We start from the raw sequence: 25,142 nt of genomic DNA, 5'->3' as shown, positions 1-25,142 counted from the left end.
GCATCTAACCAATTGAACTATAAATAAAGGATACAACAGATACAGTTAAGTCGGCCTCATATATTGACTTACATCTAGAAATTGACAATGAGAGTCGATTGAAAACAAAACTTTACGACAAAAGAGATGATTTCAGCTTTCCAATTGAGAACTTTCCATTTCTTAGTAGCAACATTCCAGCAGCACCTGCATACGGTGTATATATCTCCCAATTGATACGATATTTCCGTGCTTGCATTTCCTATCATAATTTTCTTGATATAGGGTGGTTGCTCACAAGGAAGCTATTAAATCAAGAGTTTCAAATGGTGAAGCTGAAATCATCTCTGCGTATATTTTACAGACGCCATCACGAGTTGGTAGACGGCTATGGAATCCCGTTTCACAAATGATATCGGATATGTTCTTTATGTCGTACCTACAATCCCCTTCCCTTTCATAAATGTGACCTACCGAACTAGACTATTTACCAGATTTTTTATCTCATAAGCAACAAGACGGGCGCCACATGCGGATCAGGATTTGCTTACCCTTTCGGAGCACCTAATATCGTTTGTGTTGTTTATTCTTTAGTTTTCTATGTTGTGGCATGTGTACTATTGTTTGTCTGTTTGTCCTTTTAATTTTTACCCATGGCGTTGTCAGTTTTTTTTTTCGATTTATGAGTTTGACTGTCCCTCTGGTATTTTTCGTCCTTCTTTTGCCCGCATTTGGCACAACTTTTTTGGAATTTTGGGTCCTTCATGCTCAACATTAAACTTATTTGGCTTTATAACTATTTTGATCTGAGCTTCATTGATGAATCTTAGGTAGACGAAACGCGCGTCTGGCGTATGAAATTATAATCGTGGAACCTCAGATACCTATTTGATATCACTTAAAATGATAGAATTCAGACAGAACACGGAGAAGAATGAGAAGTAGGTACAAGATTTTTCAGAATGAAAATAAACAATGTTTTGCACTTAAAAGAAATAAAGTAAAATGTAAAAAGTAAAAAGAAAATAACTAAAATATCGAACTCCATGGAAAATTCAAAACGGAAAGTTCCTTGTCAAATGTCAAAATCAAAAGCTCCAACACATCAAACGAATAGAAAACAACTATCATATGCCAGACTTGACACGGTCACACAGTCATTTCTTTATATAGAAAATAAGCGCTGAGAGTAATTTCAATTAGATAATGCGCTATATAAATATTGTAAATAATAAGGTAAATAAAATGATGGCTCGAAACATATTTCATAGCTAGCGAAATTTTTCACTTGTATGACATTCGCAAAATGTTCCATTAGACTATATTGAAAACAACGTGTCAGAAAAAACAAATAGACTTAAAAGGTTGAAATGTCCAAATTGGGGTACAACATAGTACAATGTAATATAATCTTAACCACTATATGAACTTTGTCAAAATAGCAAATAAAATGGCATGTTAACACTCTTTAAACAAAGCACATAAGCAAACATGAAAGACAAGAATGCAAAATTATCCATAACACAATAACGCAATGGATAGCTGTACAAATATCGACACGCAAAAGGACGTTACCAAAAATGGACTAAACAGCAAAGTTTGAAAATAAACAAAGACATATAAAAAGAACACTATAGCACGTAATTATGATTATAAACAACACCAGAACCTATAATCGATAGGTCAAGACCATCATGTATTATGTATGAAGATAATATGGAATATCTATAAACAAGGGGTTGGTATCTTCTGAATATCTTTTTTTAAAGGACGCGATATTATATGCCATGACCCTAGTTCGTCAACCTTCTGCACAGACAGTGTTAACGTTTTACTAAGTCTGAGTAGAACTGCAAGCTCTTGAATATCGAATGAGTTGAAAATATATATATCCCATATACAGGTGAAGTTGGTAAATTGCTACTTTTGTGAAGGAAATTAGATTTATATAGTTTTTAAATTATGTCATACGTTTCTGGTGCTGAGATGACCGCTTACGTCTAATTCGAGGTATATGTCCAAAATGAACCATAGGGAGTTGCGTATTCTGTTTCTTTAATTTCTGGTTCTTGGGGATATATCAAAGGAACCGTATCAGAAAAGTTGGGATTGTTAACAGAAAGACATCATCAATAATTCTTAATGTGGAATTAAATGATATGGCTTTTTGGTCTTCTTGTTTTGACAAGTGTCTGGAGAAACTCCGACTCGTAGGAAAGTAAGAAGAGGTAGGAAAGGAGAGGAATACAGCCTAATTCCATAGGAATGCCGACAATTTGTTGAAAAAGTATACCTCCAAATTCAACAAATAAGTTTTCTACTAGAAAATCATATATACTGATCATTTGTTCCTCGGTGTAGTATGTTTCAGTTTTTGTTATTTATTAACCAAATATGTCGGATGGTATCCCAAATAAATAACTTTATAGTGTATGATCTAATTTCATACTAAATATTTTGTGGATTATTTCTTTTAGACTATTTTTCAGTTTAAAATAAGGGTTTAAAGAGTTGAAATCTAAGGTTTTGATAGAACTAAATAAGGATAAAAAGACGTGCTGACGGAGCGAAACAAACAGCGAACTTTGTAAAATGTATTTATGACACCTTAGAAAGTTTTCGGGCGCCATTAAGATATGGTTGAGCTTTTTTGGAACTTTCGATTCCATTCCCTTATCCTAAATTGTGACATTACCGAAAACGACATGCCACTGGATTTGAAATTGCATGACCCACACGACGCGTATGACATGTGCAGCAGGAACTGTTTACCTTTCCGTAACTTTTAATGAGAAATAAACGCTTGCTACAAGTGTTAAAATTGTAAGAACTTTTCAATTACGCTTATGAAAAAAAGTATAAATTACTGAAACGTCGTATAACAGTACACATTGCCAGGTACACAAGTGGGCGATTTCATGAAGTCTTATGTAGTTTTTGACAGGCTTTGTATGTACCCGGAATATACCGTTCAATTACAGACAATCACATGTTTAAAACAGAAGGATAAACCTATGGAAAACACTTGCGCTTAACAAGCTAGTTCAAAGCCAATAACAACTAACCAAAAAAATCTTGAATCTTTAGAAGACTCGTTTATCATTCAGTGCACATCCAACATCCAATGGATTTAGTGTAAATACGTCAAAAACACTGAGTAAGAGAAAAAAATGACCTCGTGCAATGTCAAGAAACAGGTATTGAAACTGATTGTAGAACCATGCATGTGCATATATGTATATTCTCAATGTTATATAACAATAGTGTTATAGTCTTTAGTTTGATTTTAATTGAATGATAACAAAATCAATAGTAATACAAATAATTTACAATATTCAAAGATCTAATTACTCAGTGTTCCCCAAAAATGCAGAATTAGTGAAATATTGAAATTTGAAAACTTGTTTTTATATAGCAAACATGCAGATAGTCAATTAATTACTGATGAAATATTTTTTTTGGACAGGGCCATTTTTTGTACTTAGTGAACCTAGTCCTTTAATGGTAACCTTTTAGAATGAGTTATTGTTACGGATCGATAAGACAGAGTAATATAGTATATATACCGCCTATAAAACCTAAGTGATGTTTTAGCCTTATTTGACGGAGTTGAAACCAAACAGACTGTTATAGAGAAATATCATTTCCAACTTATTATTCAGCGTAAATCGATTTTTTAAACCAATAGTTATAAATTTGAATTGGTATATATGTATACCTCTGTACGTATACAATGCCAATACATGACCTTCTGCTGTTGCCTGGTACATGCATGGTCGCCGGGGTTGTTGTCTCTTAGTGACACATTCCCCATTTCAGGCTTTTCTCAATTTTATTGTTAATGACAAATTGGCTTTTTCGTGAATTTATTAATCATGCTTACCTTTATCAGTAACACTCTTCAAGAATAGAAGGCTAGCTTGTTTCTTAAAATTTGTGTATCATATGTTTCTTGAATTTTATATTAAAATTTATAGACTTAGAACAAACAGAAGAGTTTCATATGGAATAATGACGAATACACAAGTCAACATATGTTTGTCAATGACATTTTTTTTAAATTGCACACAGTTTAACAAATAAATCAAATAAATAGATACAACTGTTTGCTCAAATTAGTAAACTAGTTTGTTTACCGTTGAACCCCTCAGAGGACGGACGCACGGTCAACAGTTTTGGAACTTTTCGATATATTTAATTTTAAAAAAAATAATTAAAACTAGACCAGAAAATTCTTTCAGGTTGAAATTTCCCCACCCAGACTATTTTTCGTTATTATAAATTGATGAACTAAGAAAAAAAATCAACATTCAACAAAGGGAATGTTGAGGAAGGTCGAATATGTTGCCGTTTAAAAATAAAAGCAACACTTTCCTTCAGAATGAAATATTTGACATTTCCGGTGTGTACACGCATGTCTGTAATTTATGAAGACTCGGAACGTGGCGAGTTGAAAGAAGACAGCTAAATATTAACGTCCAGTCTCGACTCACACCTACAAATTAACTTTTATTTTTCTACATAGGAATCAGATATCACAATGAGTTCCTCTGGGGAATTCGGGAACCCGCTGAGGAAGTTTAAATTAGTTTTTCTAGGTGAACAAAGTGGTAAGTTCCGATGACGATGTAGCGGAAGTGGTCGTGTTTACCTATTCGACTTCGTTGTGAACCAATCATGTCATGCACACATTGAGTCATCACTTTTAATAATAAATTATTTTTCATTTAATACTAATTTCCATACAATTGGCGACCTAACCGTTCAATGAAATTGTATTTAGAAAAGCAAATTGCATGCACTTGTTTTGTTGGAATGTTATGCAGACACATTCATGACATAAATTCAGGATAATTAGATGAACAAATTGCACCTAATATTACTAATTGTGCTAGAAATGAAATTTCATCATAGGGAATCACCTGCCAGCATGGAACTTATGATATAACATATATTTTAGAGCTGTAGACCACATTTAATGACACATTAATATACAATTACAAACAGGATACAACACAAGATAAAAGTTCTTAGACCTTTTAATCCATTTGAACATCCTTCTTATTGTATTAAAATGAGTTTTGCTCAGAAAGCAATGGATATCTCTAACAATAACTATGTCAGGAGCTCTTTATTGAAGTTTAAGTTGGCTTTTCTTGGTGAAGCTGCAGGTAAGTTTTAACTTGTTTAATGAATGTGGCCAAATATTCCCCCCCCCCTATTTTAATCTAACTTAATTTTAGGGCCAGACTTCTATTTAAACACTGTTTTGTGTCTGGTTATGCTTATTATGTCAACAGAGGGGTTAATCATTTGATAGATCTTTACATTTCCGTGCCTACCCTAATATACCTAATTTATATTAAAAAGAAGTGGTATGATTGCTAATGGTAAAATTGAGAATGGAAATGGGAAATATGTCAAAGAGACAACAACCTGACAACAGAAGGTCACCAATAGGTCTTAAATGCAGGGAGAAATTTCTGCACCTGGAGGCTTCCTTCAGCTGGCCCCTAAACAAATATACAATGTATATACTACATTTGTACATTTAGTTCAGTATACTTCATGGAGTTCTGTGATTATGGACATCATACTGAACTCCAAATTATACACAAGAAATTAAAATTAAAAATAATACAAGACTAACAAAAACCAGGGGACAACTCACCACAAGAAACCAAAATGACACAGAAATTAACAATTTAAGGTCACTGTACAGCCTTCAACAATGAGCAAAGCCCATATCACATAGTCAGCTACATTGTATAAGAGGCCCCTAACTGACTGTAAAACAATTTAAAAGATATAAACTAATGGCCTTATTACAAAAAAAAGAAAGAAATTCAAATATGTAAAACAAAAACAAACGACAACCACTGAATTACAGGCTCGTGACATAGGACAGACACATACATTTTTTTTTATTTTGACTTAAGTTTTTATTTCCAGAAATGAAATTTAATTAGTATAAAAGTCATTTAAAATTATACACCTGTTTGACACTTAAACTGGTACAGTAGACCGGAAATATAATTCTTTATTACTTCAACCTTTACCTGTCAGGTAATCCAATTACCCATTCAGTCTTGTGCAGGTATAGATCAAAGTAGGATAAGGGCAATTAATTCCTCGGTGTAGAGAGTGAGCTCGTTATCACAATAAACATTTACCTGATTTTGGGAGAGATTACTCCCAAATTCCTCCCAACATTTTGGGAGGAATTTCGGAGTGGCTCCAACATTTTCCTCAGTGTAGGGTGTGGGAGAGTTGGTACTCTTGAAGGGTACTGTACATTAGGAACAATGCATTATTATGATTGATGCCTAGTCCAACAGGTTCGGTTCTCTACTAGATTTTAAGTGAACAGTGATAATTCATAGTCTGGTATATTTATTCATAACTCTTCTACTGAAGGAATTCTGTGAAGAGCCAGAAACATCAAACTATGAATTGTCCATTATTATCACCTGTCACCAGGAGCTGTTAATTATGACATGTATAAATGTATTTTTGAACATTAAACAAAGTTAAACATCAGGAACATCATGAATTAAATAAGTGAGATTTATTTCCTGTGTCAACTTTTTGATGCGCACCTAATTAAGTTAGAAGAGGGCACTATGTTTTTCTGATTGTGTGTTTGTTGTTCGTCCGTCTGTCCTGCTTCAGGTTAAAGTTTTTGGTCAAGGTAGTTTTTGATGAAGTTGAAGTCCAATCAACTTGAAACTTAAGTACACAAATAATGAAATTTAAGTGACATGTTCCCTATGCTAGGATCTCTCTAATTTCAATGCCAAATTAGAGTTTCTAACCCAATGTTATAATCCACTGAACATAGAAAATTATAGTGCGAGTGGGGCATCCATGTACTGGTAACACATTCTTGTTTCAAGATATTTTAGTCCTGAAATTATTTATTCATCCTTAAAATATAAAATTATTGTATTTTTATGTCAAAATCATCAAAGTACATGTATTGGAAACTCAAAAACTTGTCTGATGGACCAAAATTTATTTGGACCACAGATTTGGATAAAATCTGTTATACTGGTGTAGTCTATAAAAGTTGAACTCTTAATTAATGCATTCTGTCATGTCTGTAGTTAATTAAGATTCTAGTAATAATCATGATCATGATGATAATAATAAAAAAAAAACATTCAATAGTTCTGTTATTGAATATTTGGTAAGTTCCAAATGTAATAACCAATTTCTTGTTAACTTTTCCTCAATTGTGACTTGCATGTGTTGTGTAAGTCTTATCCCCATATATCTGATTAGTAATAATTTTCATTTGTCTTTTTGTAACCTGTTTCCTACATGTTCATGAGGTATGTTTTTGCTTTTATACATTTACATTTTACATGTCTAATAATAAGGTTTTTCTGTTTCAGTTGGTAAAACCTCTTTAATAACAAGATTTATGTATGACAGCTTCGACAATACCTATCAAGTAAGTTTTGCCATAAACTTTCAACATGTTTTGAATTGACAGCACGATTTCACGTGTCATTGAATTTCCCAAAAGATAAAGAGTGCTGTCAATTGACTCTATGAATTTTCCATTCTACATGTAGTACATAGTATTGTTACATGTACATTGTCAGGATGTAGAATTCATAGCAGAATTTCCCAACTTAAACAGTTGCCACATATGGAGCAGGATCTGCTTATCCTCCCAGAGCACTTGAGTTCACCCCTGGGTTTTTGGTTGGTTTGGTGGTGCTCAGTCTTCAGTTTTTTAAGTTGTTTATTTTGTGTACAGGTGTGTGGATATATTTTTTTTTTGTGTTTTGTTTGCCATGTTTGACAAATTTGTTTGAATGCTCCTTTGATATTTTTTACCTATCTTTTATACTAAGAGAAATGATGACATGTACATATCTGTTCTGGAATTTTCATTAATCATTAGATCTACTGATTGAAAGTCAATAATATGAATCAACATGCAGACCATTAGGTGCAGAAATTGTAATTCTCATGTTCTTATTATAAATTGATGATGCAAAAGATAAAATCAATACCTACATGTCTGTATCAATTCATTCTCACAGCAAAAATGCAATCAATGAATTCTTGTGTGATTATTTTAATTTCTTTGGCTTCAAGAAGTCAGCTCAAATATAAATGCAGAATGCGTTTGAGAAAAAGCAGAAAATGGTAACGTAACATTGTGAATAAGGTGTTGTCTGCAAAGTGTTTTCAACACGAAAATCCAAAATTTAAACAGAACCCGTATTATGTAACAGTTTACCGTTAGAATCAGACTATAAACATGATAAAGATCCACCAGAGGATCTTAATTTTTAGAATAAAGTGAACAAAAACTTATGGAAATTGTTTTAGCTGCAGATCCAATATTTCAAAGGAATCTAAAATCTCTAAATTTTGCATGCAAAAATTTTTCCCTGGTCATGCTGGTTCAAACTTGTCATCTATTTCAATCAATTTGTATTTATTGATGATATACATGAATAGCAAACACAGTTTTTAAAAACTTTACATGTATATGTAATTCATGCGACTTCATTGTTCCTTATGAGCAGGTGGGAATCTCTAAGAATACATCTTAAGTGGAACATAAAATATACTAACTTTATTTTGCCAAGTTTTCTGATGTAGTTTTTACATAACAAAATATATAGTCAATATTTATGATGGAAAATGGATAACTATTGCATTATGGTATTCAGTATGCATCAAGTGGAATTGTATTTGCCCTGCTTCCTCTCTTAGGATTCTATTAAACATATACAGGGTAACTGTGTACATGTGTACTTTTGAAGTTGCTTCATAACCAGTGATTCATATTTCTATGTTAGAACAAATGTACATGACCAGATTAAAAATAGAAATAAGGAGATGTGGTATGATTGTCTAAGAGGTAACTATTGATCTACCAGTCATAAATTTTATTTTGCTTTGAATTTAAAATGATCAAGTGTTTACCAAAAAATAAAACCTTAATTCTTCGAAGTTACAACAGTCTTAAGTGTGTGATGAATGGCAGTTCAATAATAGGAGAATCAACTAATCAATTAACTTATACTGGAATTTATTCATGGACATATGACACTGTGTGTAATATTGGAAAAGAGCGACATTTCAATTTTGATAAAACTGCTTTTGTAAAAATGTTTGCTAGTATATGTCTGATTATAAAATCTTTGTAATAGTATACATAATTGACAAGTTGTAAATGTTGTATGTATAATCAATCACGTTGAAGGTGCATCTAACCATATATAATTGCTTTTGTTTTTTCAGGCTACAATAGGTATTGATTTCTTGTCCAAAACTATGTATCTAGAAGATAGAACAGTAAGTAGAAAACAATATATGTCTAATTTAGATTAGAATTGAATTTAAAATACACTTTGTGCACAATCTGACATTAACAAATTTAGCATGTTAAGGGGACCTTATTTATCCAATTTAATGATTGGGTCTGTTTTTAAATTTTTGGTAAGATTTGTTTCTGCTAATTTATTATTTTACATAGAAAACAGTTAAAATTGATTACAAAATGTAATTTCTATTCCCAGAGATAAAACAATCAATATCCACCAAAACTAATAGTCTATCTGACACATGTAATACATCCAAAATTGTCATGATTATAGTAAAAACAAAAACTATTTAAAAACCATTCATATCAAAAACCAAAACGGGCATTATTGTTTTGTGCAATTCATCAACACACACGGTACAGTCCTCAAGATAATGTTTTTCACCACATTATATTTTGGGTAAATTTAGTATATATTCTTTTAGCGTGTTATAGAAATTCTGACATGCACAATGCACATTTTCTTAAGTTTGGGCTGCAGAGTCTGAGGAATGCAACATCAAATACAGTTTTGTGATAAGGTCAAATTTAAATTAAATCTTCTAGGATTCAAATAAAACTTTTACAATGTTTTAATGTAATGTTTTTGATTTTGTAACATAACCAATTATTCATATTTCTGTGTTATAACTTTTGTTATATAATGTAATATTTATTTGCCTATGTACGCCTGAATGAATCATAAGATAACAGAAATACTTTTTATTTCCAGATAAGATTACAATTGTGGGATACAGCTGGTCAAGAGAGGTTCCGAAGTTTAATTCCTAGTTACATAAGAGATTCTTCTGTTGCTGTAGTTGTGTATGATATAACAAGTAGGTTTACCATGTTGTATTTATATTGTGTGGTTACTGTAAAGTGTTCGTATATTGGCTATAGAAATACAAAGTCATTCAATGCAGTCTATTTCATATATAATTACCATGCAAACAAAACAAAACATCCGTCTGAGAAAATGTAAAATTATACCTTTTATACCATGTATACTGCAGTACATATAAATTATTGATTATAAAAAAAAACCTCAGAAAATAAGGAGATGCAATATGTTTGCAATTGCCAATGAAACAACTTTCCATCAGAACAAAATGACAAAGAAGTTGTTCTTTAGAAGAGAGAAAGTTAACATCCTCAAGTTTGGAAGTCTATCAATAAATGTTCATCACTATTTTTCTAGGCAACATCAATGACATACTTTTCTGACATTCAATATTCTCTTTCTACTTGAATAAGAAAAGCTGATATATATATATAGATTCCACAACTGCAACAAGTGTATTACAATATTTCTCCACTTGAGACAGTTAGATTTCAATATTTGAAGCACAAGGCTTGCAAAGCTTTTTGAATAATTAAAATTTAACTGTTGAGAGTGGAGACATATCGTAATACACGAGTTACAGTGGTGGAATCTGTTTCCATAATGATTTTTATCCTTCCTTTTCAAGTATTTGAGGAAAGTTGTGTACATCATCAGACATGGTCGCCTTTTCTCATGCGTCACAATAAGAAAATTCAGAAGAGAACAAGAAAATTCAACGTCACAATTAAATTTCAACCAATCATTTGCCAAGAACAGATTTTTCATGAGTGAGGAGAAATATTTTTCTCACACTGGTCAGGAAATTTGAAAATAGCACAAAAATTAGAGAATTGTACCTCTTTAAGTATGAGGTAGAAAATAATCAACAACAAGAATTTTAGAAAAAAGCTACAATTACAACTATTTTAAAAAAAGATAAAGAGCTAAGGATATGCCTTCTTGTGAAAAATAAAAATAAATCACAAATATATATGTAAAATGTTTGTTACAATATTTATGTTCAGTGTATATATTTTACATTTGTATTGCAAACTATCTTTCAGATGCTAATTCTTTTCAACAGACATCTAAATGGATAGATGATGTACGAACAGAACGAGGAAGTGATGTCATAATAATGTTAGTAGGAAATAAAACAGATTTATCCGATAAAAGGTAAGATGTGTGTTAGTATGTTGAGGGATAAACTTGTCTGCCTTAAATAAAACATGTACAACAAGGTTTCTAGGTAGAACAAGGCACCGTTTATTGATACCTTTTATACACAAATAACTAGAGTGTATTGAAGAGAACTTTAATCATATGAGAAATCCTATAAAAAGGAACATTGAAAATAGCATGTGCAATAGTGGAAAACAACAATCATTAAGCAACCATCTAAAACAAGGAACCAACAGTTCTATCATGTTCATGAATCAAAAATAACTTCTAAAGCTGTAAGTTCCCAGATATGAATAAAAGGAGATGTGGGCATAGTTCAATGAAACAGTAAAGTTCAGACAAAAACAAGATTAAATTTTGTCCATTTCAACTCCTCTACTACATGATGGGCTAGATAACCTACCATTTACACTTGCCAAAAGACTTCAGGTTTATATCTTGCACACATACGGCTACACCATATTTGCAATATCTAGCAGACATATAGTATTGTATAAAGCAGCTTTTTCATATTTGTTTTAGACAGATCTGACCAAGTGACTGAAGAGACCCAACATTTTCTCTAATGTAAAGTTAAACATTTTAAAACTGACAATTGTACGAATTAAAAAAAAATGGTTTAGAACTCGAGCATGGGCTGGTTTATTCATTATTTAATCTAAATGTATGAAAAAAATATTTGGTGTGGGTGAGGAAAAAAACCCATCTTTTCAATTTTGATTGCCTATACTGACAGTTCTATTGTGCATATTACAGACAAGTTACATCAGAAGAGGGTGAACGAAAAGCTAAAGAATTAAATGTGATGTTTATAGAAACCAGTGCTAAAGCTGGTTATAATGTAAAACAAGTAAGTCATCATTTGTATAATCTTGTTTTAATATGCATTTTTCTAATGTTATAGGGTGGAAACCAATAAGAAATTCACTGTTAACTGGTTGTATATTCATAGGACACATACTTTTGTTAATTACATAAAGGCAAAAAAACATATTTTTCAAACATGTCAGAAACAAAGGAGTAGGTCCAGTAAGACTCCTTTTTGGCCCCAAAATATGGCAGTTTTACAAAATTGTTAAAATGTAAACTTTTAGTTATTTATTGGATAGAAGAATGGTTCTGCTACATAAATATGGGCTGTTTTTGACAATACAATGCACATATATTGGATACCAGCACCATTAAGTCATGCTAAATTACTGAAATCTTAACAATTCCAGCATTTTACTTTAAATTTTAGACGGTTTCCGTGTAAAACGAAAGTGGCCGCATTCGTGTTCATCCAAAATATTGAAATGGAAGTTGTATTTGATGATAATACACAACATATATAAAGATTGAGGATGAACACGGATGCGGCCACTTTCATTTTTGACAAAAACCATCTAAAAAGTGTCATTTTTTTTGCATATTTGGTAGATTTTTCATATTTGAGCTTGAATTGGATCGTTTTTAATGACGAAATAAGTTAAAATCTTTCACTAAAATTAATTGAATCATATAAAATAGACACTTACGTGTTTAAAAAGTGGTCAAAATCTTTTGTCAGATGAAACTGAAATTTGAGGCCAAAATCGGTCCTTACCGGACCTACATTTAATATAAATTTCTGGATCATACATACTGTCACTTCGCTATCAGCAAAAAATCAGCAGTCTCCTTGTATTTTAGGCAACTTAAAGTAGAAGTGGTGTTTTAAGTATTTACATATAAATTATGTAAATATCTTACTGCTTTATCACAAAAGCTCTTGGTAATATTTAAAGGATCTGTAAGGACAAAATTGTAATTGTAACACCAACATTCACTGTTAAAAAAAATGAGTGAGTTGGTGATATAATTTCTAATTTAAAATCCTGTTAGCCAGAAACAGTTGACCGTTGTTTCATGTGTGTTTGTTGTGTTTAAAATATTTTCAAAGGAGCAATTTTGAATTTATCTTTAGATATGCACTAAGTTTTGCCAAAGAACCAGCACTCAACTTAAAAAAACTATCAACTCATTTGATCATGAGGCATTGTATAATTTGTGTATATTTGTATTTTAGTTATTTAGACGAGTGGCTGCTGCATTACCGGGAATGGAACAAACAGATAAACCTAGAGGAGAGAGTATCCTTTTGTTTTTAATATTTAACATGTACATGGTTGAGCATCGATGGGATTACGGTTTTCTTGCAAGCAAATTTTAGGGATAAAAAAAATGTGTTTATTTCTACAGACAAAAACCTATACAAAAAGCCTGAGATCAAAACAAATTGTAATTAATGAAAGATATTTAAAGGGGTATCTCCACTTTTATCAAAGTTATACATCAGCAATTGTATAGTTTTAAGACAAGTCAAAAAGCTAAAGTTTTTCTACCTTGTTCTTTGAAAATGGAAGGGTTGGAACAGAATTTCTTAAAAATGAAAAAAATAGCCTACTTATGTATAGAAAATTGGAAGTTAGGGTCATATGAGTGTTAGTGTCATCGTCATAGTGTCTGTTAAGTACCAGTGACAAAGGTACATTTCGGTCTCAGTACAGAGAATTTCTCTGCAATATTCCACTTTAAATGGATGTGATACAGTTGAAGAAAATTGGTGCTTAATAAAGATACCCTTATAACTATGGTTATCATGGTTATAGTGTACTCAGTTAGCAACATGGTGTTATATTGTCATTTACATATCCCCAAAACATTTGTAACAGAAATTTCAGGCCTTTAGCAATGAAGAGGACAAGCAAGGTAATAAAAAGTCAATTTTATTAGTGATTTGTATCTTGATTTGCATTTTTAGCTGCAGTCGTGTGCATTATTTTATGTTGCTAAAAGTTTTCAAATAAATGTATAGTCAATTGTTTATTTCACTTAATTGTTTACAAAACAAACAAAAATTGTCAATATTTTTTTTTTAAAAGCTCATCTGCATGCTGTAACACCTTTGAAGAGAGGAATCTGATTTGAAGCATGTTGTAGAGGCATATTATTCCCCACACTAAATCCTCTAGATAAAAATGCATTTTGGCACATAATGCTTGTTGCAGCCTAACTTCTTTAACTTTTAAAAGATTAATATACACAGAGTTAAAAATGCATCAAAATACATTCAGCCTATAGAATTTGATTCAATAAATTAAAAAAAAAAATCATATATAAAAAAAAAATGTAATAATTTGATTCAAAATCTAAAACCATATTTTATTTCACTGTTAACCAGAAATCTGTTTGAGTATCTGTAGAATTCATTTACATTTACTTGTTTGCTTTTAGTACGAAAAAAGCTTTAGATGTTGTAAAATTTGAATTTTGTTTGTTTCTTTTTCCTTAACTATTTTCTCAGTGACGGAGGTTAAATTAAAAGACACACCATCGGAGCCAGAAGCAAAAGAAGGAGGCTGTGCATGTTAATACAAACTCCGTCTCTTTTTATTTTCGTGTTGTCTACTGCATTTTGCATGATCGATGTGCATTATTTTACCACCAAAAAAACCTGGGATTTTATACCTACAATTTCCTGCATGAGACATTGAAAATGCCAGAAGGGAAATTTTAGGATGCATCAATTATTGACATAAGACAGCTACATGTGTTTTTGTTGCTGGTTGCATTGTGAACATGTATTACTTTTATTTATTTGCCAGACTTACTGTTTTTATTCTGTAAATGGTGTATTTACTATGTAAAATCAAAATGTGTACAATTTCAAATGAAGAACTATTTGAAATGGAGAAATTTTTATGTTTGTTGTCGTTTTCATTTGGTTATGTACTTGGTTTCAAAATAACTGAAATACATTGCTATTACAGGTAAAGTTTTAAATAAGAAATCTTTTATTCTCTCTTCTAGATGTTTGGTCCAAATATCTAAAATACTTATAAAGAAAATTAAAAATTCAGAACAAGGGCAACAAAAACAAAATTTTAAAAACAATTTTTGGGGTAAAATTACTCTTCTGTCCATGGTCTGTTCCAACGATACATATCTAGATTCTTTTTTTTTTGTTGGAATTATATTATTTTTCAAGAACATGACCCTTTTCAGCTATTAAAACATAAGCCATATAATTACATTGATGAACAAAAAAATGTTTGAATACTTAAGATAATAAATAACATGTAAAATATACAAATTATTTTACTATAAAATTAATGTAAACAAATTTTGTTTAAATCTAATTTTTGATTACTTATTTTTTTGTTGCTTTGTATATGGTGAACCTAATTTAATTAATCAATCTGTGACTCTGTAATTAATGTTTTACACCAATACACATATTGGTGCAGCTTTAATTGAATTGTATATTATGTTATTTAGTTGCTTATTGCTTTGTTTATGTTTGTGATAAGTGTTGACATTCAAAAGAAAAAAAGAAAAAAATGGTGAATAAGATAGCTTTCTTATTGTTGCCAGACCATGCTCAGTCTTTTTTTTTAATCATAAGTTATGGCATGTAAATAAAAAATCATTTGTAATTATACCAGAAAAAAAGCCCACCCTCCAAATTTAACAATGAAAATGACTGATATAATATTTTTATGGCTTGGTTTTGTTTAAATATCAGGACGTTAAGGTCAATCATAATTTAGAAATAATTTTTTGAAGCTTTTTAGATGAGTTGTGGTTGCTTGATCATATCAACTTGCTTTTTTAGTCCTAATTTAATCAACAATTCATGATCTTTTTTCCATGTCTTAGACTAATTTCATACTTGTTTTATGTGTAGAAACTCAATTCTGTTGAAGAAGGTGTCAATTGGTTTGTTGTGATGCTGGTTTGCTTTCTCATTTACCTAAACTCTACATTTCATTTTCTCATCTGATAAATTAACTGTAATATGTATACTCAAGAAAAGAAAAAAATATTACATACATTTTTTTCTATGTTTTTGCAGTTCTTTCATGGATTTTCTGAGAAAAAGATAGGTGAGAGTTACATCTTCATTACTAATGAGTATTTGTTATTCAAATTAGTAAAAATAATTACACAGCCTAAAATTCATATACAGTCTGAATAAAATAGTCCAAAGAGCTGTAGATTGTCTTAGTTTGATCTGATCTTTTTAAATGATCAAAATTATGAAAATAAAATAGGAGTTACAATACACCTAAGATGACTTTTTTCATTGTGGAATTAGGAATAATTCTTTACAAGTCTATGAGATTATATTTCTGTGATTTATAAAAAGGCTATGTTTAATCTTTTACAGTGAATTCGTCTTGTTCAACATCTGAGTCATTTTAACATGCTATTTAGACTTAAGATGTTCTAAAGTTTCAATTTGTTTGGAACCCATCAGATTTAAAAAAAAAAAAAAAAAAAAAAAGAAAGAGAAAAAAACATGTCTCAAACCATTTTAACTCCACAGCAATTCTTCAACAAAATTTCACTCTGCTGGTATTAAAATTACATTCAATTCAAATACATATCTTTTCTCAGCTTGAAATTTTGGTTGTTTGTAGTTCAATTAATGTCCCCAAGGTTAACAAATTCATTAAGTTTATTTTCATTTTCATAAAGAAAAGTTCAGACTGCCAGAGCATACCATACATATGACAGTATTTCATTATAAAATCATCATTAGATAATTTGCAGTATGCTATAAATATCTGATGTACCAATACCTATGACTTTCCCCAGTCAATTTTAATAGCTTTTGTTTTTGGGACTTTTCTTTTCCCACAATAGGTCCTTAATATAGATATGTGTCAAAGTTGATAATAGCGTCATATTTCTACAATGTTTTATAGTTTATGTAATACTATTCTATAACATTTAGATCATCATGACCTACATTGTATGCTTGACCGGCTACAGTTGCCTAAAAGCCAAAGTAGTAGCATTTACTTGAAATTTTATTAATGGCTGTCATCCATGTCTGAAAGACACATCATTTGCTTTCATAGATCATACATGCATAAATGTTCATGATAACACCTAACATTTTTACGAGCCCTTAATATATTTTCTTGTTGAATTATTTGGCAATTTAACTTTTTTTTGCATTTGCATCCACACAAATATGGGATTTGTCTATTAAATATTGTTACCATATATATTATTTGGAATAAATTTTTATCAATGCTATATGAATGAGCATGTAGGAAAATATTGTTAGTTATTATTTACTACAATCAAAGATCTGTGCTAGGAATTTATCATTGTAAGGATGTTTACTATATTATTTTGTATTTAGTGAGGTTTAATTTGTTTATGGCACAGATAGGGGAAGCAACTCTGTTTTAATTCAGTTTTAAAATCAGAGGTGGGAATATTTATATACAGTTTGGTTTAGAATATGATATATTTATGAAATATTACAAAAGTTTTATATAAAAAATTAATAAAACAAATTGAGATTTAAGTTTTGTTTTTATATGTAGTGAAAATGGAGACTAGTTCTACCTTAACTTTTGCACAAGACGTGTTTTACACTGTGTACCCATAGACATGTGTATAGTCCTTCACAACCAAATATCAGTATACATCTATAAATTGGAGTCATATTTCATAGTTCAGTGACTTTGTTCAAGTTTGCCTTCAAGTTTATCTTGGTTTTGATGTTAACCTTAGTTAATATATCTATTACCATAAGTAGGAGCGCTGAAACGAGTTGTGGAAATAAATAGCTAGTGAAAATAAGTTGGTTTACAGTATCTTCCATGGTAATTTTGCAAGTTTTGTATATCTAAAATCGATTTTTACATATATCCCTATTGGTAATTCAATTTTTCCCAAATTAAGTTAAGAGGGGGGTGTGGGGGTCAGTGATAAAACTATGTGAATTTAGTTTTTTATCTTACATTGAACTTTTGATGTCGTCCCTAATAATGGTAGGCTTATATTAGTAAATCCTCTATCAACAAAGTCGAAGGGGACTTTAGGTTTGCACTCTGTCAGTCTGTCTATCCATTCGTCAGTCTGGCAAATCAGTTTTCCAGACTTTTCTTCTTCATGCTTCAAGAAATTGATTTGATATTTCGTGTATTGTTTTCGTGTATTGGTTTGTCATGACAAGTTGATTTTGTTGATTTAATCTTTTCTCATTGTTCAGTTAAAGCCCTTTCCCTCGAATTAAATTTTTAATGAAATACTTATTTATTACTAGATTTCTGTTCAAATGGAAATACCTCATCATTTAAAAGATTTGTAAAAGACATTATATTTAACTAAATGATAATTGGGATTTTTTTTCCCTTTTCTATTGAATATTGTTTGAATAATTTAGTGGTAGGCTTGTTTGTAATTTTATGTAGTTACATCATGACAAGTTGTAGATCAAGTTAGAATTTTGTTCCATTACAATGAATTTTTAACTGGTAGTGGACTATGCATTGTCATGCAATGCTCACAGAGTGCTTGTTGGTATTCAGTTGTATAAGCATTAGCACATCCCATTTCTAGGGCGAATATTTGCCCTATTTCCCCAGTCATGGTCTGTTGACTTTAAATCTTTTTCTTAGTTTACCTGTATACGTTTGTGATTAGATCAGTATAAGATGAACTTCTAATGTTAAGTCAATGGTATTTGTTTTGCAAGTTTAAGGCATTTGCAAGTATCATTTCTATGGAGATTATATAGCCCCCACCCCCTCATCATAGCTCATTGACTGAAACTTTTACATAGTTAACAGGTTTATGACAAAACTTTTTGTTTGTGTTATGGAGGATTTTGTTTTGGGGTAATTGCCCTAAACCTTCAGGAATTAGGAGCAAAACATATTTTTCTAGTTTCCAGACAATAATTTGTGTTTAAGCGTAAGGATCTCTCTGAAATTGTAATACAACGTATCATACCATAAAGGGAGGTCATCAAGTTTGGTGGTAATTGCTCCAAACGTTCAGGAATTAAGGGCTTAAAAGGTGTAAAAAATGAAGCATTTTCTAGTTTCAAGACAATTACTTGAAATTGTACTGCAAGGTACCATACCACAAAGGGAAAGCTGGGATTGAGTTTGGTGGTAATTACTAAAAGGGGGTTAAAAATGGGGGGGGGGGATATTTTCATAATTTTTTGCGTTTTATTTTTCAAAAGTGGAGGGCCACTTGCTGCTTTTGGAAAGGTTGCAAGGGACACATGTCTGATAGGGTTCATCTGACCTTGACATCAATTTCATAGTTCTTTGGTCAATATTTTGAAACTGTTCCTGATTGTAAACATTAGATGTTATAAGCAATAGGGCAAATATATTTGGATAATGGACTGATTGTTAGGTGAACATGTCTGGTTGGCATTGTTCATCTGACCTCGACCTTAGTGTCAAACTATTATTGATAATTTTAAGTCTATGTGATACTTGTAAATGTGTAAAACAGGCGATATATTTGAGCGTGTGGTGGTTTTTTGTAGGGACAGGAATTTTTCGTTACAACAAGCCACCTGTAGACCCCCTGCCAGATATATTTTGAAGCGATATACTCGAGTCATCAGATTAAAGAACACCATTCCGCCCGGACATTGTTAAATATCTAATGCCCTGCTCAGACAAACAGAAGCCCCATTAAGTAAGGTGTTTTACCTCACGACTGGCTAGTCTAAGGATGAATATATTTCTATACCCAGTCTACCCGTTGCATATGATATTTTCAGAAATGATTGCAACCTTAATTAAGAAGTCATTTTTACAGCGTCTTCTACACTGAAACATCAGAATTGTAGTGGTAAATGTATTATCCAGACGGTACAGTATTTCAGTGATTAGGTACATTTTTGGTTGTTGAGTTTTACTTTTTGGAAAGATTAGAACTTGTTCTAAATCTTTACTTAGGCACCACCCTCCCTAACAACAGGACAGGTTACCTACTGTTACTAAATGTATTCACACTAAAATATAGTTCCCTATGGTTCTCATGTATTTGCACATAATACACATAAAAACTGGTTTTTACATGCAGTATATTACATATTTGTATTATTTTAGTAGGTTTCCCTATATGAATAAATATATATTTTTAATAAAAAAGCATATTCACCTGAGAAAGTGTTATTCACCGCGCTAAACGTCACACGCTTTTACATGCAATTTTTGTTAAATTTGTTTTGGTAAATGATTGTCATTGAATACATTTTTCTCGGAATATGGAATAAAACAATTACTGTCTTTTGTCATCAAATGACAGTAATTGTATAGTATTGCAGCTAATGATGATAGGAACCAACATTTGTAGATTGTTGTTTGTAAGAGAAATGTTTATTAAACTAGTATCCTGAAGAATTTGGAATCTCGGATACATTGGATTTTTTATATTGTATAAGATCAACTTTAACCGAGAGAATTCATAATTAATTTGATGAAATTGAGGTAAAGATAAAATGGATCATATCATTGATCTATTTATAGGAATGTGATAAAAAAAAAAAATACAATGATTAGTACTATTTATACGAACCCTCTGACACATTGTGTCTTTGAAGTCTAAGCATTCATGTGTTGATTTATTATTATTCGTCGAGAGCTAATTTTCTTGAGAAAAGATGAAACCATTTATTTCGGCGTTAAATTTTATATATATACTAGTGTGGAGACTTGTACAAAACCACGAAATCAAGTATCTATAGTTTTGTAAAAGCAATAAGTGGTAGTAATTAGTTGTCAATCTAAGACAATATACTAGAATCTATTCGACTGTCATAAAAGTGAAAGGTTCATCTAGCTGCACAACAAGGATTCATCTACCATTTTCTACATAAGAAAATGGATTTTCCAAGTCAGGATATGACAGTTGTTGTCAATTTGTTTGATATGTTTGAGCATTTGAATGTACCATTTTTCATCATCGAAGTTTCCTCGGAGTTCGAATTTTTGTTTATTATTTTATGTTTTACAGTGAAAAAATGGATAAGACTGAACATTATTCTACTTTATTCATTACTTTCTTATTCTATTAACTGTTATGCATGTCGATACCTTAGACTCACATTTTGCCATTGCATGTCTCATAAAAAGCCAACGTTCGCACTCTATGTTAAGATTGTCCAATTTAACATATACATTTTTTACTTTCCAAAAATGATAAATTTACTAGTTCAAAATTGCTGTACAAGCACTTCTTTTTTTCACAGACACTTGTCCTAGGTCTGTTTTTTGTTCATTATAAATATAATATGCACTCCATTTTGTAGTTTAGTATTTTTGTAAAAAAAAAATTCACCTATATACATTAATGTTATAAAGTGACATTACTCCGAAGTTATTTTTTTAACGAGTAGCTTTGTTGGCCTGTCAGGTTTTATACAAATTTGGTGTACTTTTTTTTTATTGAAGCTATGTTTCGGTTCTTATAGAGGGCGTATGTCATTTGCGCCGATTTTTAAAATTTTCATTCTTTCATTTGCGCCGATTTAATTTTTTTCATTTGCGCCGATTTTATATTTGCTCCTAATTAGATTTACAGGTAAGTTAATACTTGTCCACTATACCATTGGTAAAATCTGGTTACTAGTATAAATGTAGTTCACTTATGTTTAAGTTAATTTGGATTCATATGATATAGTTCTTAAACTTCGTTGTAACAAAATGGACAATTGGACATGGACTGAAATGAGCCGATGAGTCAATTGCTTATTCCTTCATTATCGATGGTCATACATATCGGAAGATCAGTGTCATGAAACATAACAACTTATCTCACTGATGTACCATAATATCGTGTAAAGCCAGACTCACAACGGATTCTGATGGTCTGGCTATTGTCAAAACACAGACTTGAAGAGCATAACCATGCGGCAGATCGATGGCCGAAAGACAAAGGCTAAATAACTGTGGGTACGGTCAAGGAAAAATTCTGAAGATGTATCTGGTATGCCTTCTTCCACCACCCCTCTCCTCTGTACAACTAGCTAACAGAAGAGGTCAAAATGATAAATAAAAAATTACATGACTTGGATGGAAAATTGTCTCATTGGCACTCATACATCTTTTTATATCTATTCACTTGTAATTTACCTGTAAAAAAATCGGCGCAAATGAAAGAAAAAATCGGCGCAAATGAAATGCAGATCGGTGCAAATGCAAAACGCCGCTTAAACATCCTTGGCTTCAAATCTCCGAGTTTGATCGTTCCTGATAAATGTAAGTCCAGAAAAGCGCTTCGGAGAATGCATTTCATAACGTATTGTTTCCTTTTTAAGATTGCATCTCGGTATAGTATGAAGGTATAGTAATATAATTCAGACAAAATGAAATGTAAGGGATGGGATCTTTAGGTTTTCACTGTAATATGGGTATATTGCTTGATATCTTATATGCATCGCTGATTTCTTGAAAGCCAAACCATTTCAATTTTTGACTTATCTTTTCAATTTAGCATGGTTTGCTTTGTCTTTTGTAGATAGCTGTGTGTCTTCGTATGAACTTTCCTTAACAATTGTACAGATATTGAATTACGACCAAAAGAAGTGTTAGATTCTGCAGAACAAGAAAACAGTGGTTGTTCATGTTAACGTTAACAAAGTCTACTAATATTGTGATATGAACTATTCGAAAGGATAACAAACTTTCTATGTCAATATTTCATTGAACCTTGGTTATTTCATGCAATAACAACACAAACTGAAAGATTTCATTGAAAAGACGATTATTTCCAAACCATGACTGAATTACCGTAGAAGCTTTTAAATACAATATTAGTATTAAATGATACACGATTATACTCCTTATGTCATATGAAATAATTTTACTTTGCACAATATTATATATGCATTTTTTCATTTAGGTATGCACAACAATTTCAAAATACCAAGCTAAAAGCATTGCTTTTCTTAACCTCTCCATATGCATATATGTTATGACCAGTATTTTAACATATCTGCAAGACAAAATATTATGATGTTGGTAAACTATGTTGGAAACTATAATGCTATCCTTTTTCAGAAATGATTTTTTTTTATTTAATTCGATAATTTGAATCCAAAATCTAAAATATACACACACCTGTTTACATTAAATTTAAAAAAAATATATATATGTAGGAGATTTTGATGATAGCAGATTTGATGACTTTTCATTATGTTGACTCTATAGAACAACTGTGAACATAAATATTGTAAAATAATGATTCTTTTTTACATGAGAGACAAGAAAATTGGAGAGAGATCATCATTTCGTACGTGATTGTTGTGTCAGAAAACTTTGTTCTTTAATTATTTAATAAAGGAATCTTATGTTTTGTTTCGATAGTTTTTGTGTAATTGGACATTTGTCATGCTTCATTGAATTTTAATGGAAGTTTTTGTAATGAGAATAATTGTATTTTGCATGATATACATGCTTATATATCATTATTTTTTAAAGTATAAAGTGTACGTACGTGCGATGAAATAATCTAAAAATTACAAAATATATGCATTTGCTAAGGAGAAGCTATAATATATATAATTTATTAATGTATGTACATACTTTTGCATTAAATGTGATAAAAATCTAGCTCTTGTATCTTATTACTTATCATACAAAAAAATCAACATCGTCGATGAAAGTTATAATATTATGTATTACCTGATAAGAACATGCTCATATTTTTGGATTTGTTTCATTACTAATCAAATGACAAAACGAACAGGTCAAACTTATCAAACGAATTGATAACAACTGTCATATTCCTGACTTGGAACAGCCATTTTGTTATGTAGAAAATGGTGTATTATACCTGGTTTTAAAGCTAGCTAAACCTCTTACTTGTATGGCAGTTGCATCGAATTCCATTATATTGACAACGATGTGTGAACAAAATCAACAGACATAATAGGTAAAAATGTCACAAATAGGGGTACAACAGTCAACATTGTGTTATAATCCTAATCATGATAAAACATAAAAATGTGTAAAAAAGAAGCACAAAAAAGCATAAAGACAAAGCACATTAACAAAATTAAAAGACAAGAATACAAAATTTACAATGAAATAGTGTACTTGTACAGTTTAAATTGGAACTTCAACTTTGATATTGGGTCGTAGCTCTGTGCATATTGGTCCAGGTAAGGTGCTGGTGACTTTTAATAAGACATTAATCTTTTTTTTACAAATAAGACGTTACAAAATCAACAGAAGTGGTCGAATAATTCTATTTCATCGGATTTATAATACCTTTTTAAAAATTCAATTTTAACATTAATTTGATTATACAATTAGCGTGTTTTTCATATTAGATAAATCTGCAGCTTAATTTCATTGGAAACATATTAAATAGTTTTAATAAAGCTAGCAAATGCCCTTAACATATTGACTTTCGTCTACATATGTAATTTTATGACTTCATGGAGTTAAACATCTTAATTGTTGTAGATATCCAACACATAAGTTAAAGCGACTTTGTAGTTAAGCGCTTTTTTTACCTAAGGTGAACACCTCGTTATACTTACAGTAAATCAAACAACAGTCCCTTATGTTAAATTTCTATACACTTTTTACATATCTACTGAGAAATTTGTGTTATTCTGTGCGACTATTTGTATTATTTTAGTATATTTTAATGGTCGAGAAATCTACATATAAATATAAGTAAATTCCTGCATACATTAAATGATTTGAAATTTCCCGCTATTCAAAACTATTTTTAAAAAGAGTATTTAAGATTGCACTTTTTGTTCACAAACAGGTCTATAATAGAGGTATTCAAAATAACTCTTGAATTAAAATTTAAGACAAGTTTATTTTCCATTTTTTTTAGGTTTGAAATTTACGCTTATATAGAAAAACGCCCATATATCACTAATGTTTAAACAACATTTTGGAAATTGTTTTTCAGTATTAAGGATGTTTGCTGCTCAGTTTCAAAATAAATAACTTTTCATAAAACTAGTATGTATTGATAGGGAATAAATTGAGGAATCCAAAAAGCAAA

General features: G+C 30.8%; 1 protein-coding gene across 4 annotated transcripts; it reads left to right on the top strand.

Annotated features, from left to right (window-relative positions):
• The first annotated feature begins 4,361 nt into the window (after window positions 1–4,361).
• Window positions 4,362–23,725, top strand: LOC134711489 (ras-related protein Rab6). 4 transcript variants are annotated; one of them, XM_063572107.1, is made up of 8 exons: window positions 4,362–4,589; window positions 7,377–7,435; window positions 9,250–9,303; window positions 10,044–10,149; window positions 11,201–11,312; window positions 12,075–12,168; window positions 13,366–13,429; window positions 22,676–23,725. In XM_063572107.1, exons 1-8 carry the CDS (start codon window positions 4,520–4,522, stop codon window positions 22,741–22,743), a joined length of 627 nt encoding a protein of 208 aa, XP_063428177.1. In that variant the 5' UTR covers window positions 4,362–4,519; the 3' UTR covers window positions 22,744–23,725. The 4 variants fall into 4 exon arrangements, with proteins under 4 accessions (XP_063428177.1, XP_063428176.1, XP_063428175.1 ...); XM_063572106.1 differs by lacking the exon at window positions 22,676–23,725 and adding an exon at window positions 14,644–17,664; XM_063572105.1 differs by lacking the exon at window positions 4,362–4,589 and adding an exon at window positions 4,655–5,150.
• The last annotated feature ends 1,417 nt before the right edge of the window (window positions 23,726–25,142 follow it).

This window comes from Mytilus trossulus, chromosome 3 (genome assembly GCF_036588685.1).
Source record: "Mytilus trossulus isolate FHL-02 chromosome 3, PNRI_Mtr1.1.1.hap1, whole genome shotgun sequence".
NCBI classification, from domain to species: domain Eukaryota; kingdom Metazoa; phylum Mollusca; class Bivalvia; order Mytilida; family Mytilidae; genus Mytilus; species Mytilus trossulus.
The sequence above is the reverse complement of the archived record's forward strand: the minus strand, read 5'-3'. Positions and strand labels throughout refer to the sequence as shown.

What these genes read in the sequence shown, in the direction of transcription:
- LOC134711489 (XM_063572105.1), top strand. Translation starts at nt 5,054, where the DNA reads ATGAGTTTTGCTCAGAAAGCAATGGATATCTCTAACAATAACTATGTC. An exon ending in TGTATCTAGAAGATAGAACA is followed by an intron (nt 9,304 to 10,043) that starts GTAAGTAGAAAA and finishes TTTTATTTCCAG; the next exon opens with ATAAGATTACAATTGTGGGA. An exon ending in CTGGTTATAATGTAAAACAA is followed by an intron (nt 12,169 to 13,365) that starts GTAAGTCATCAT and finishes TTTGTATTTTAG; the next exon opens with TTATTTAGACGAGTGGCTGC.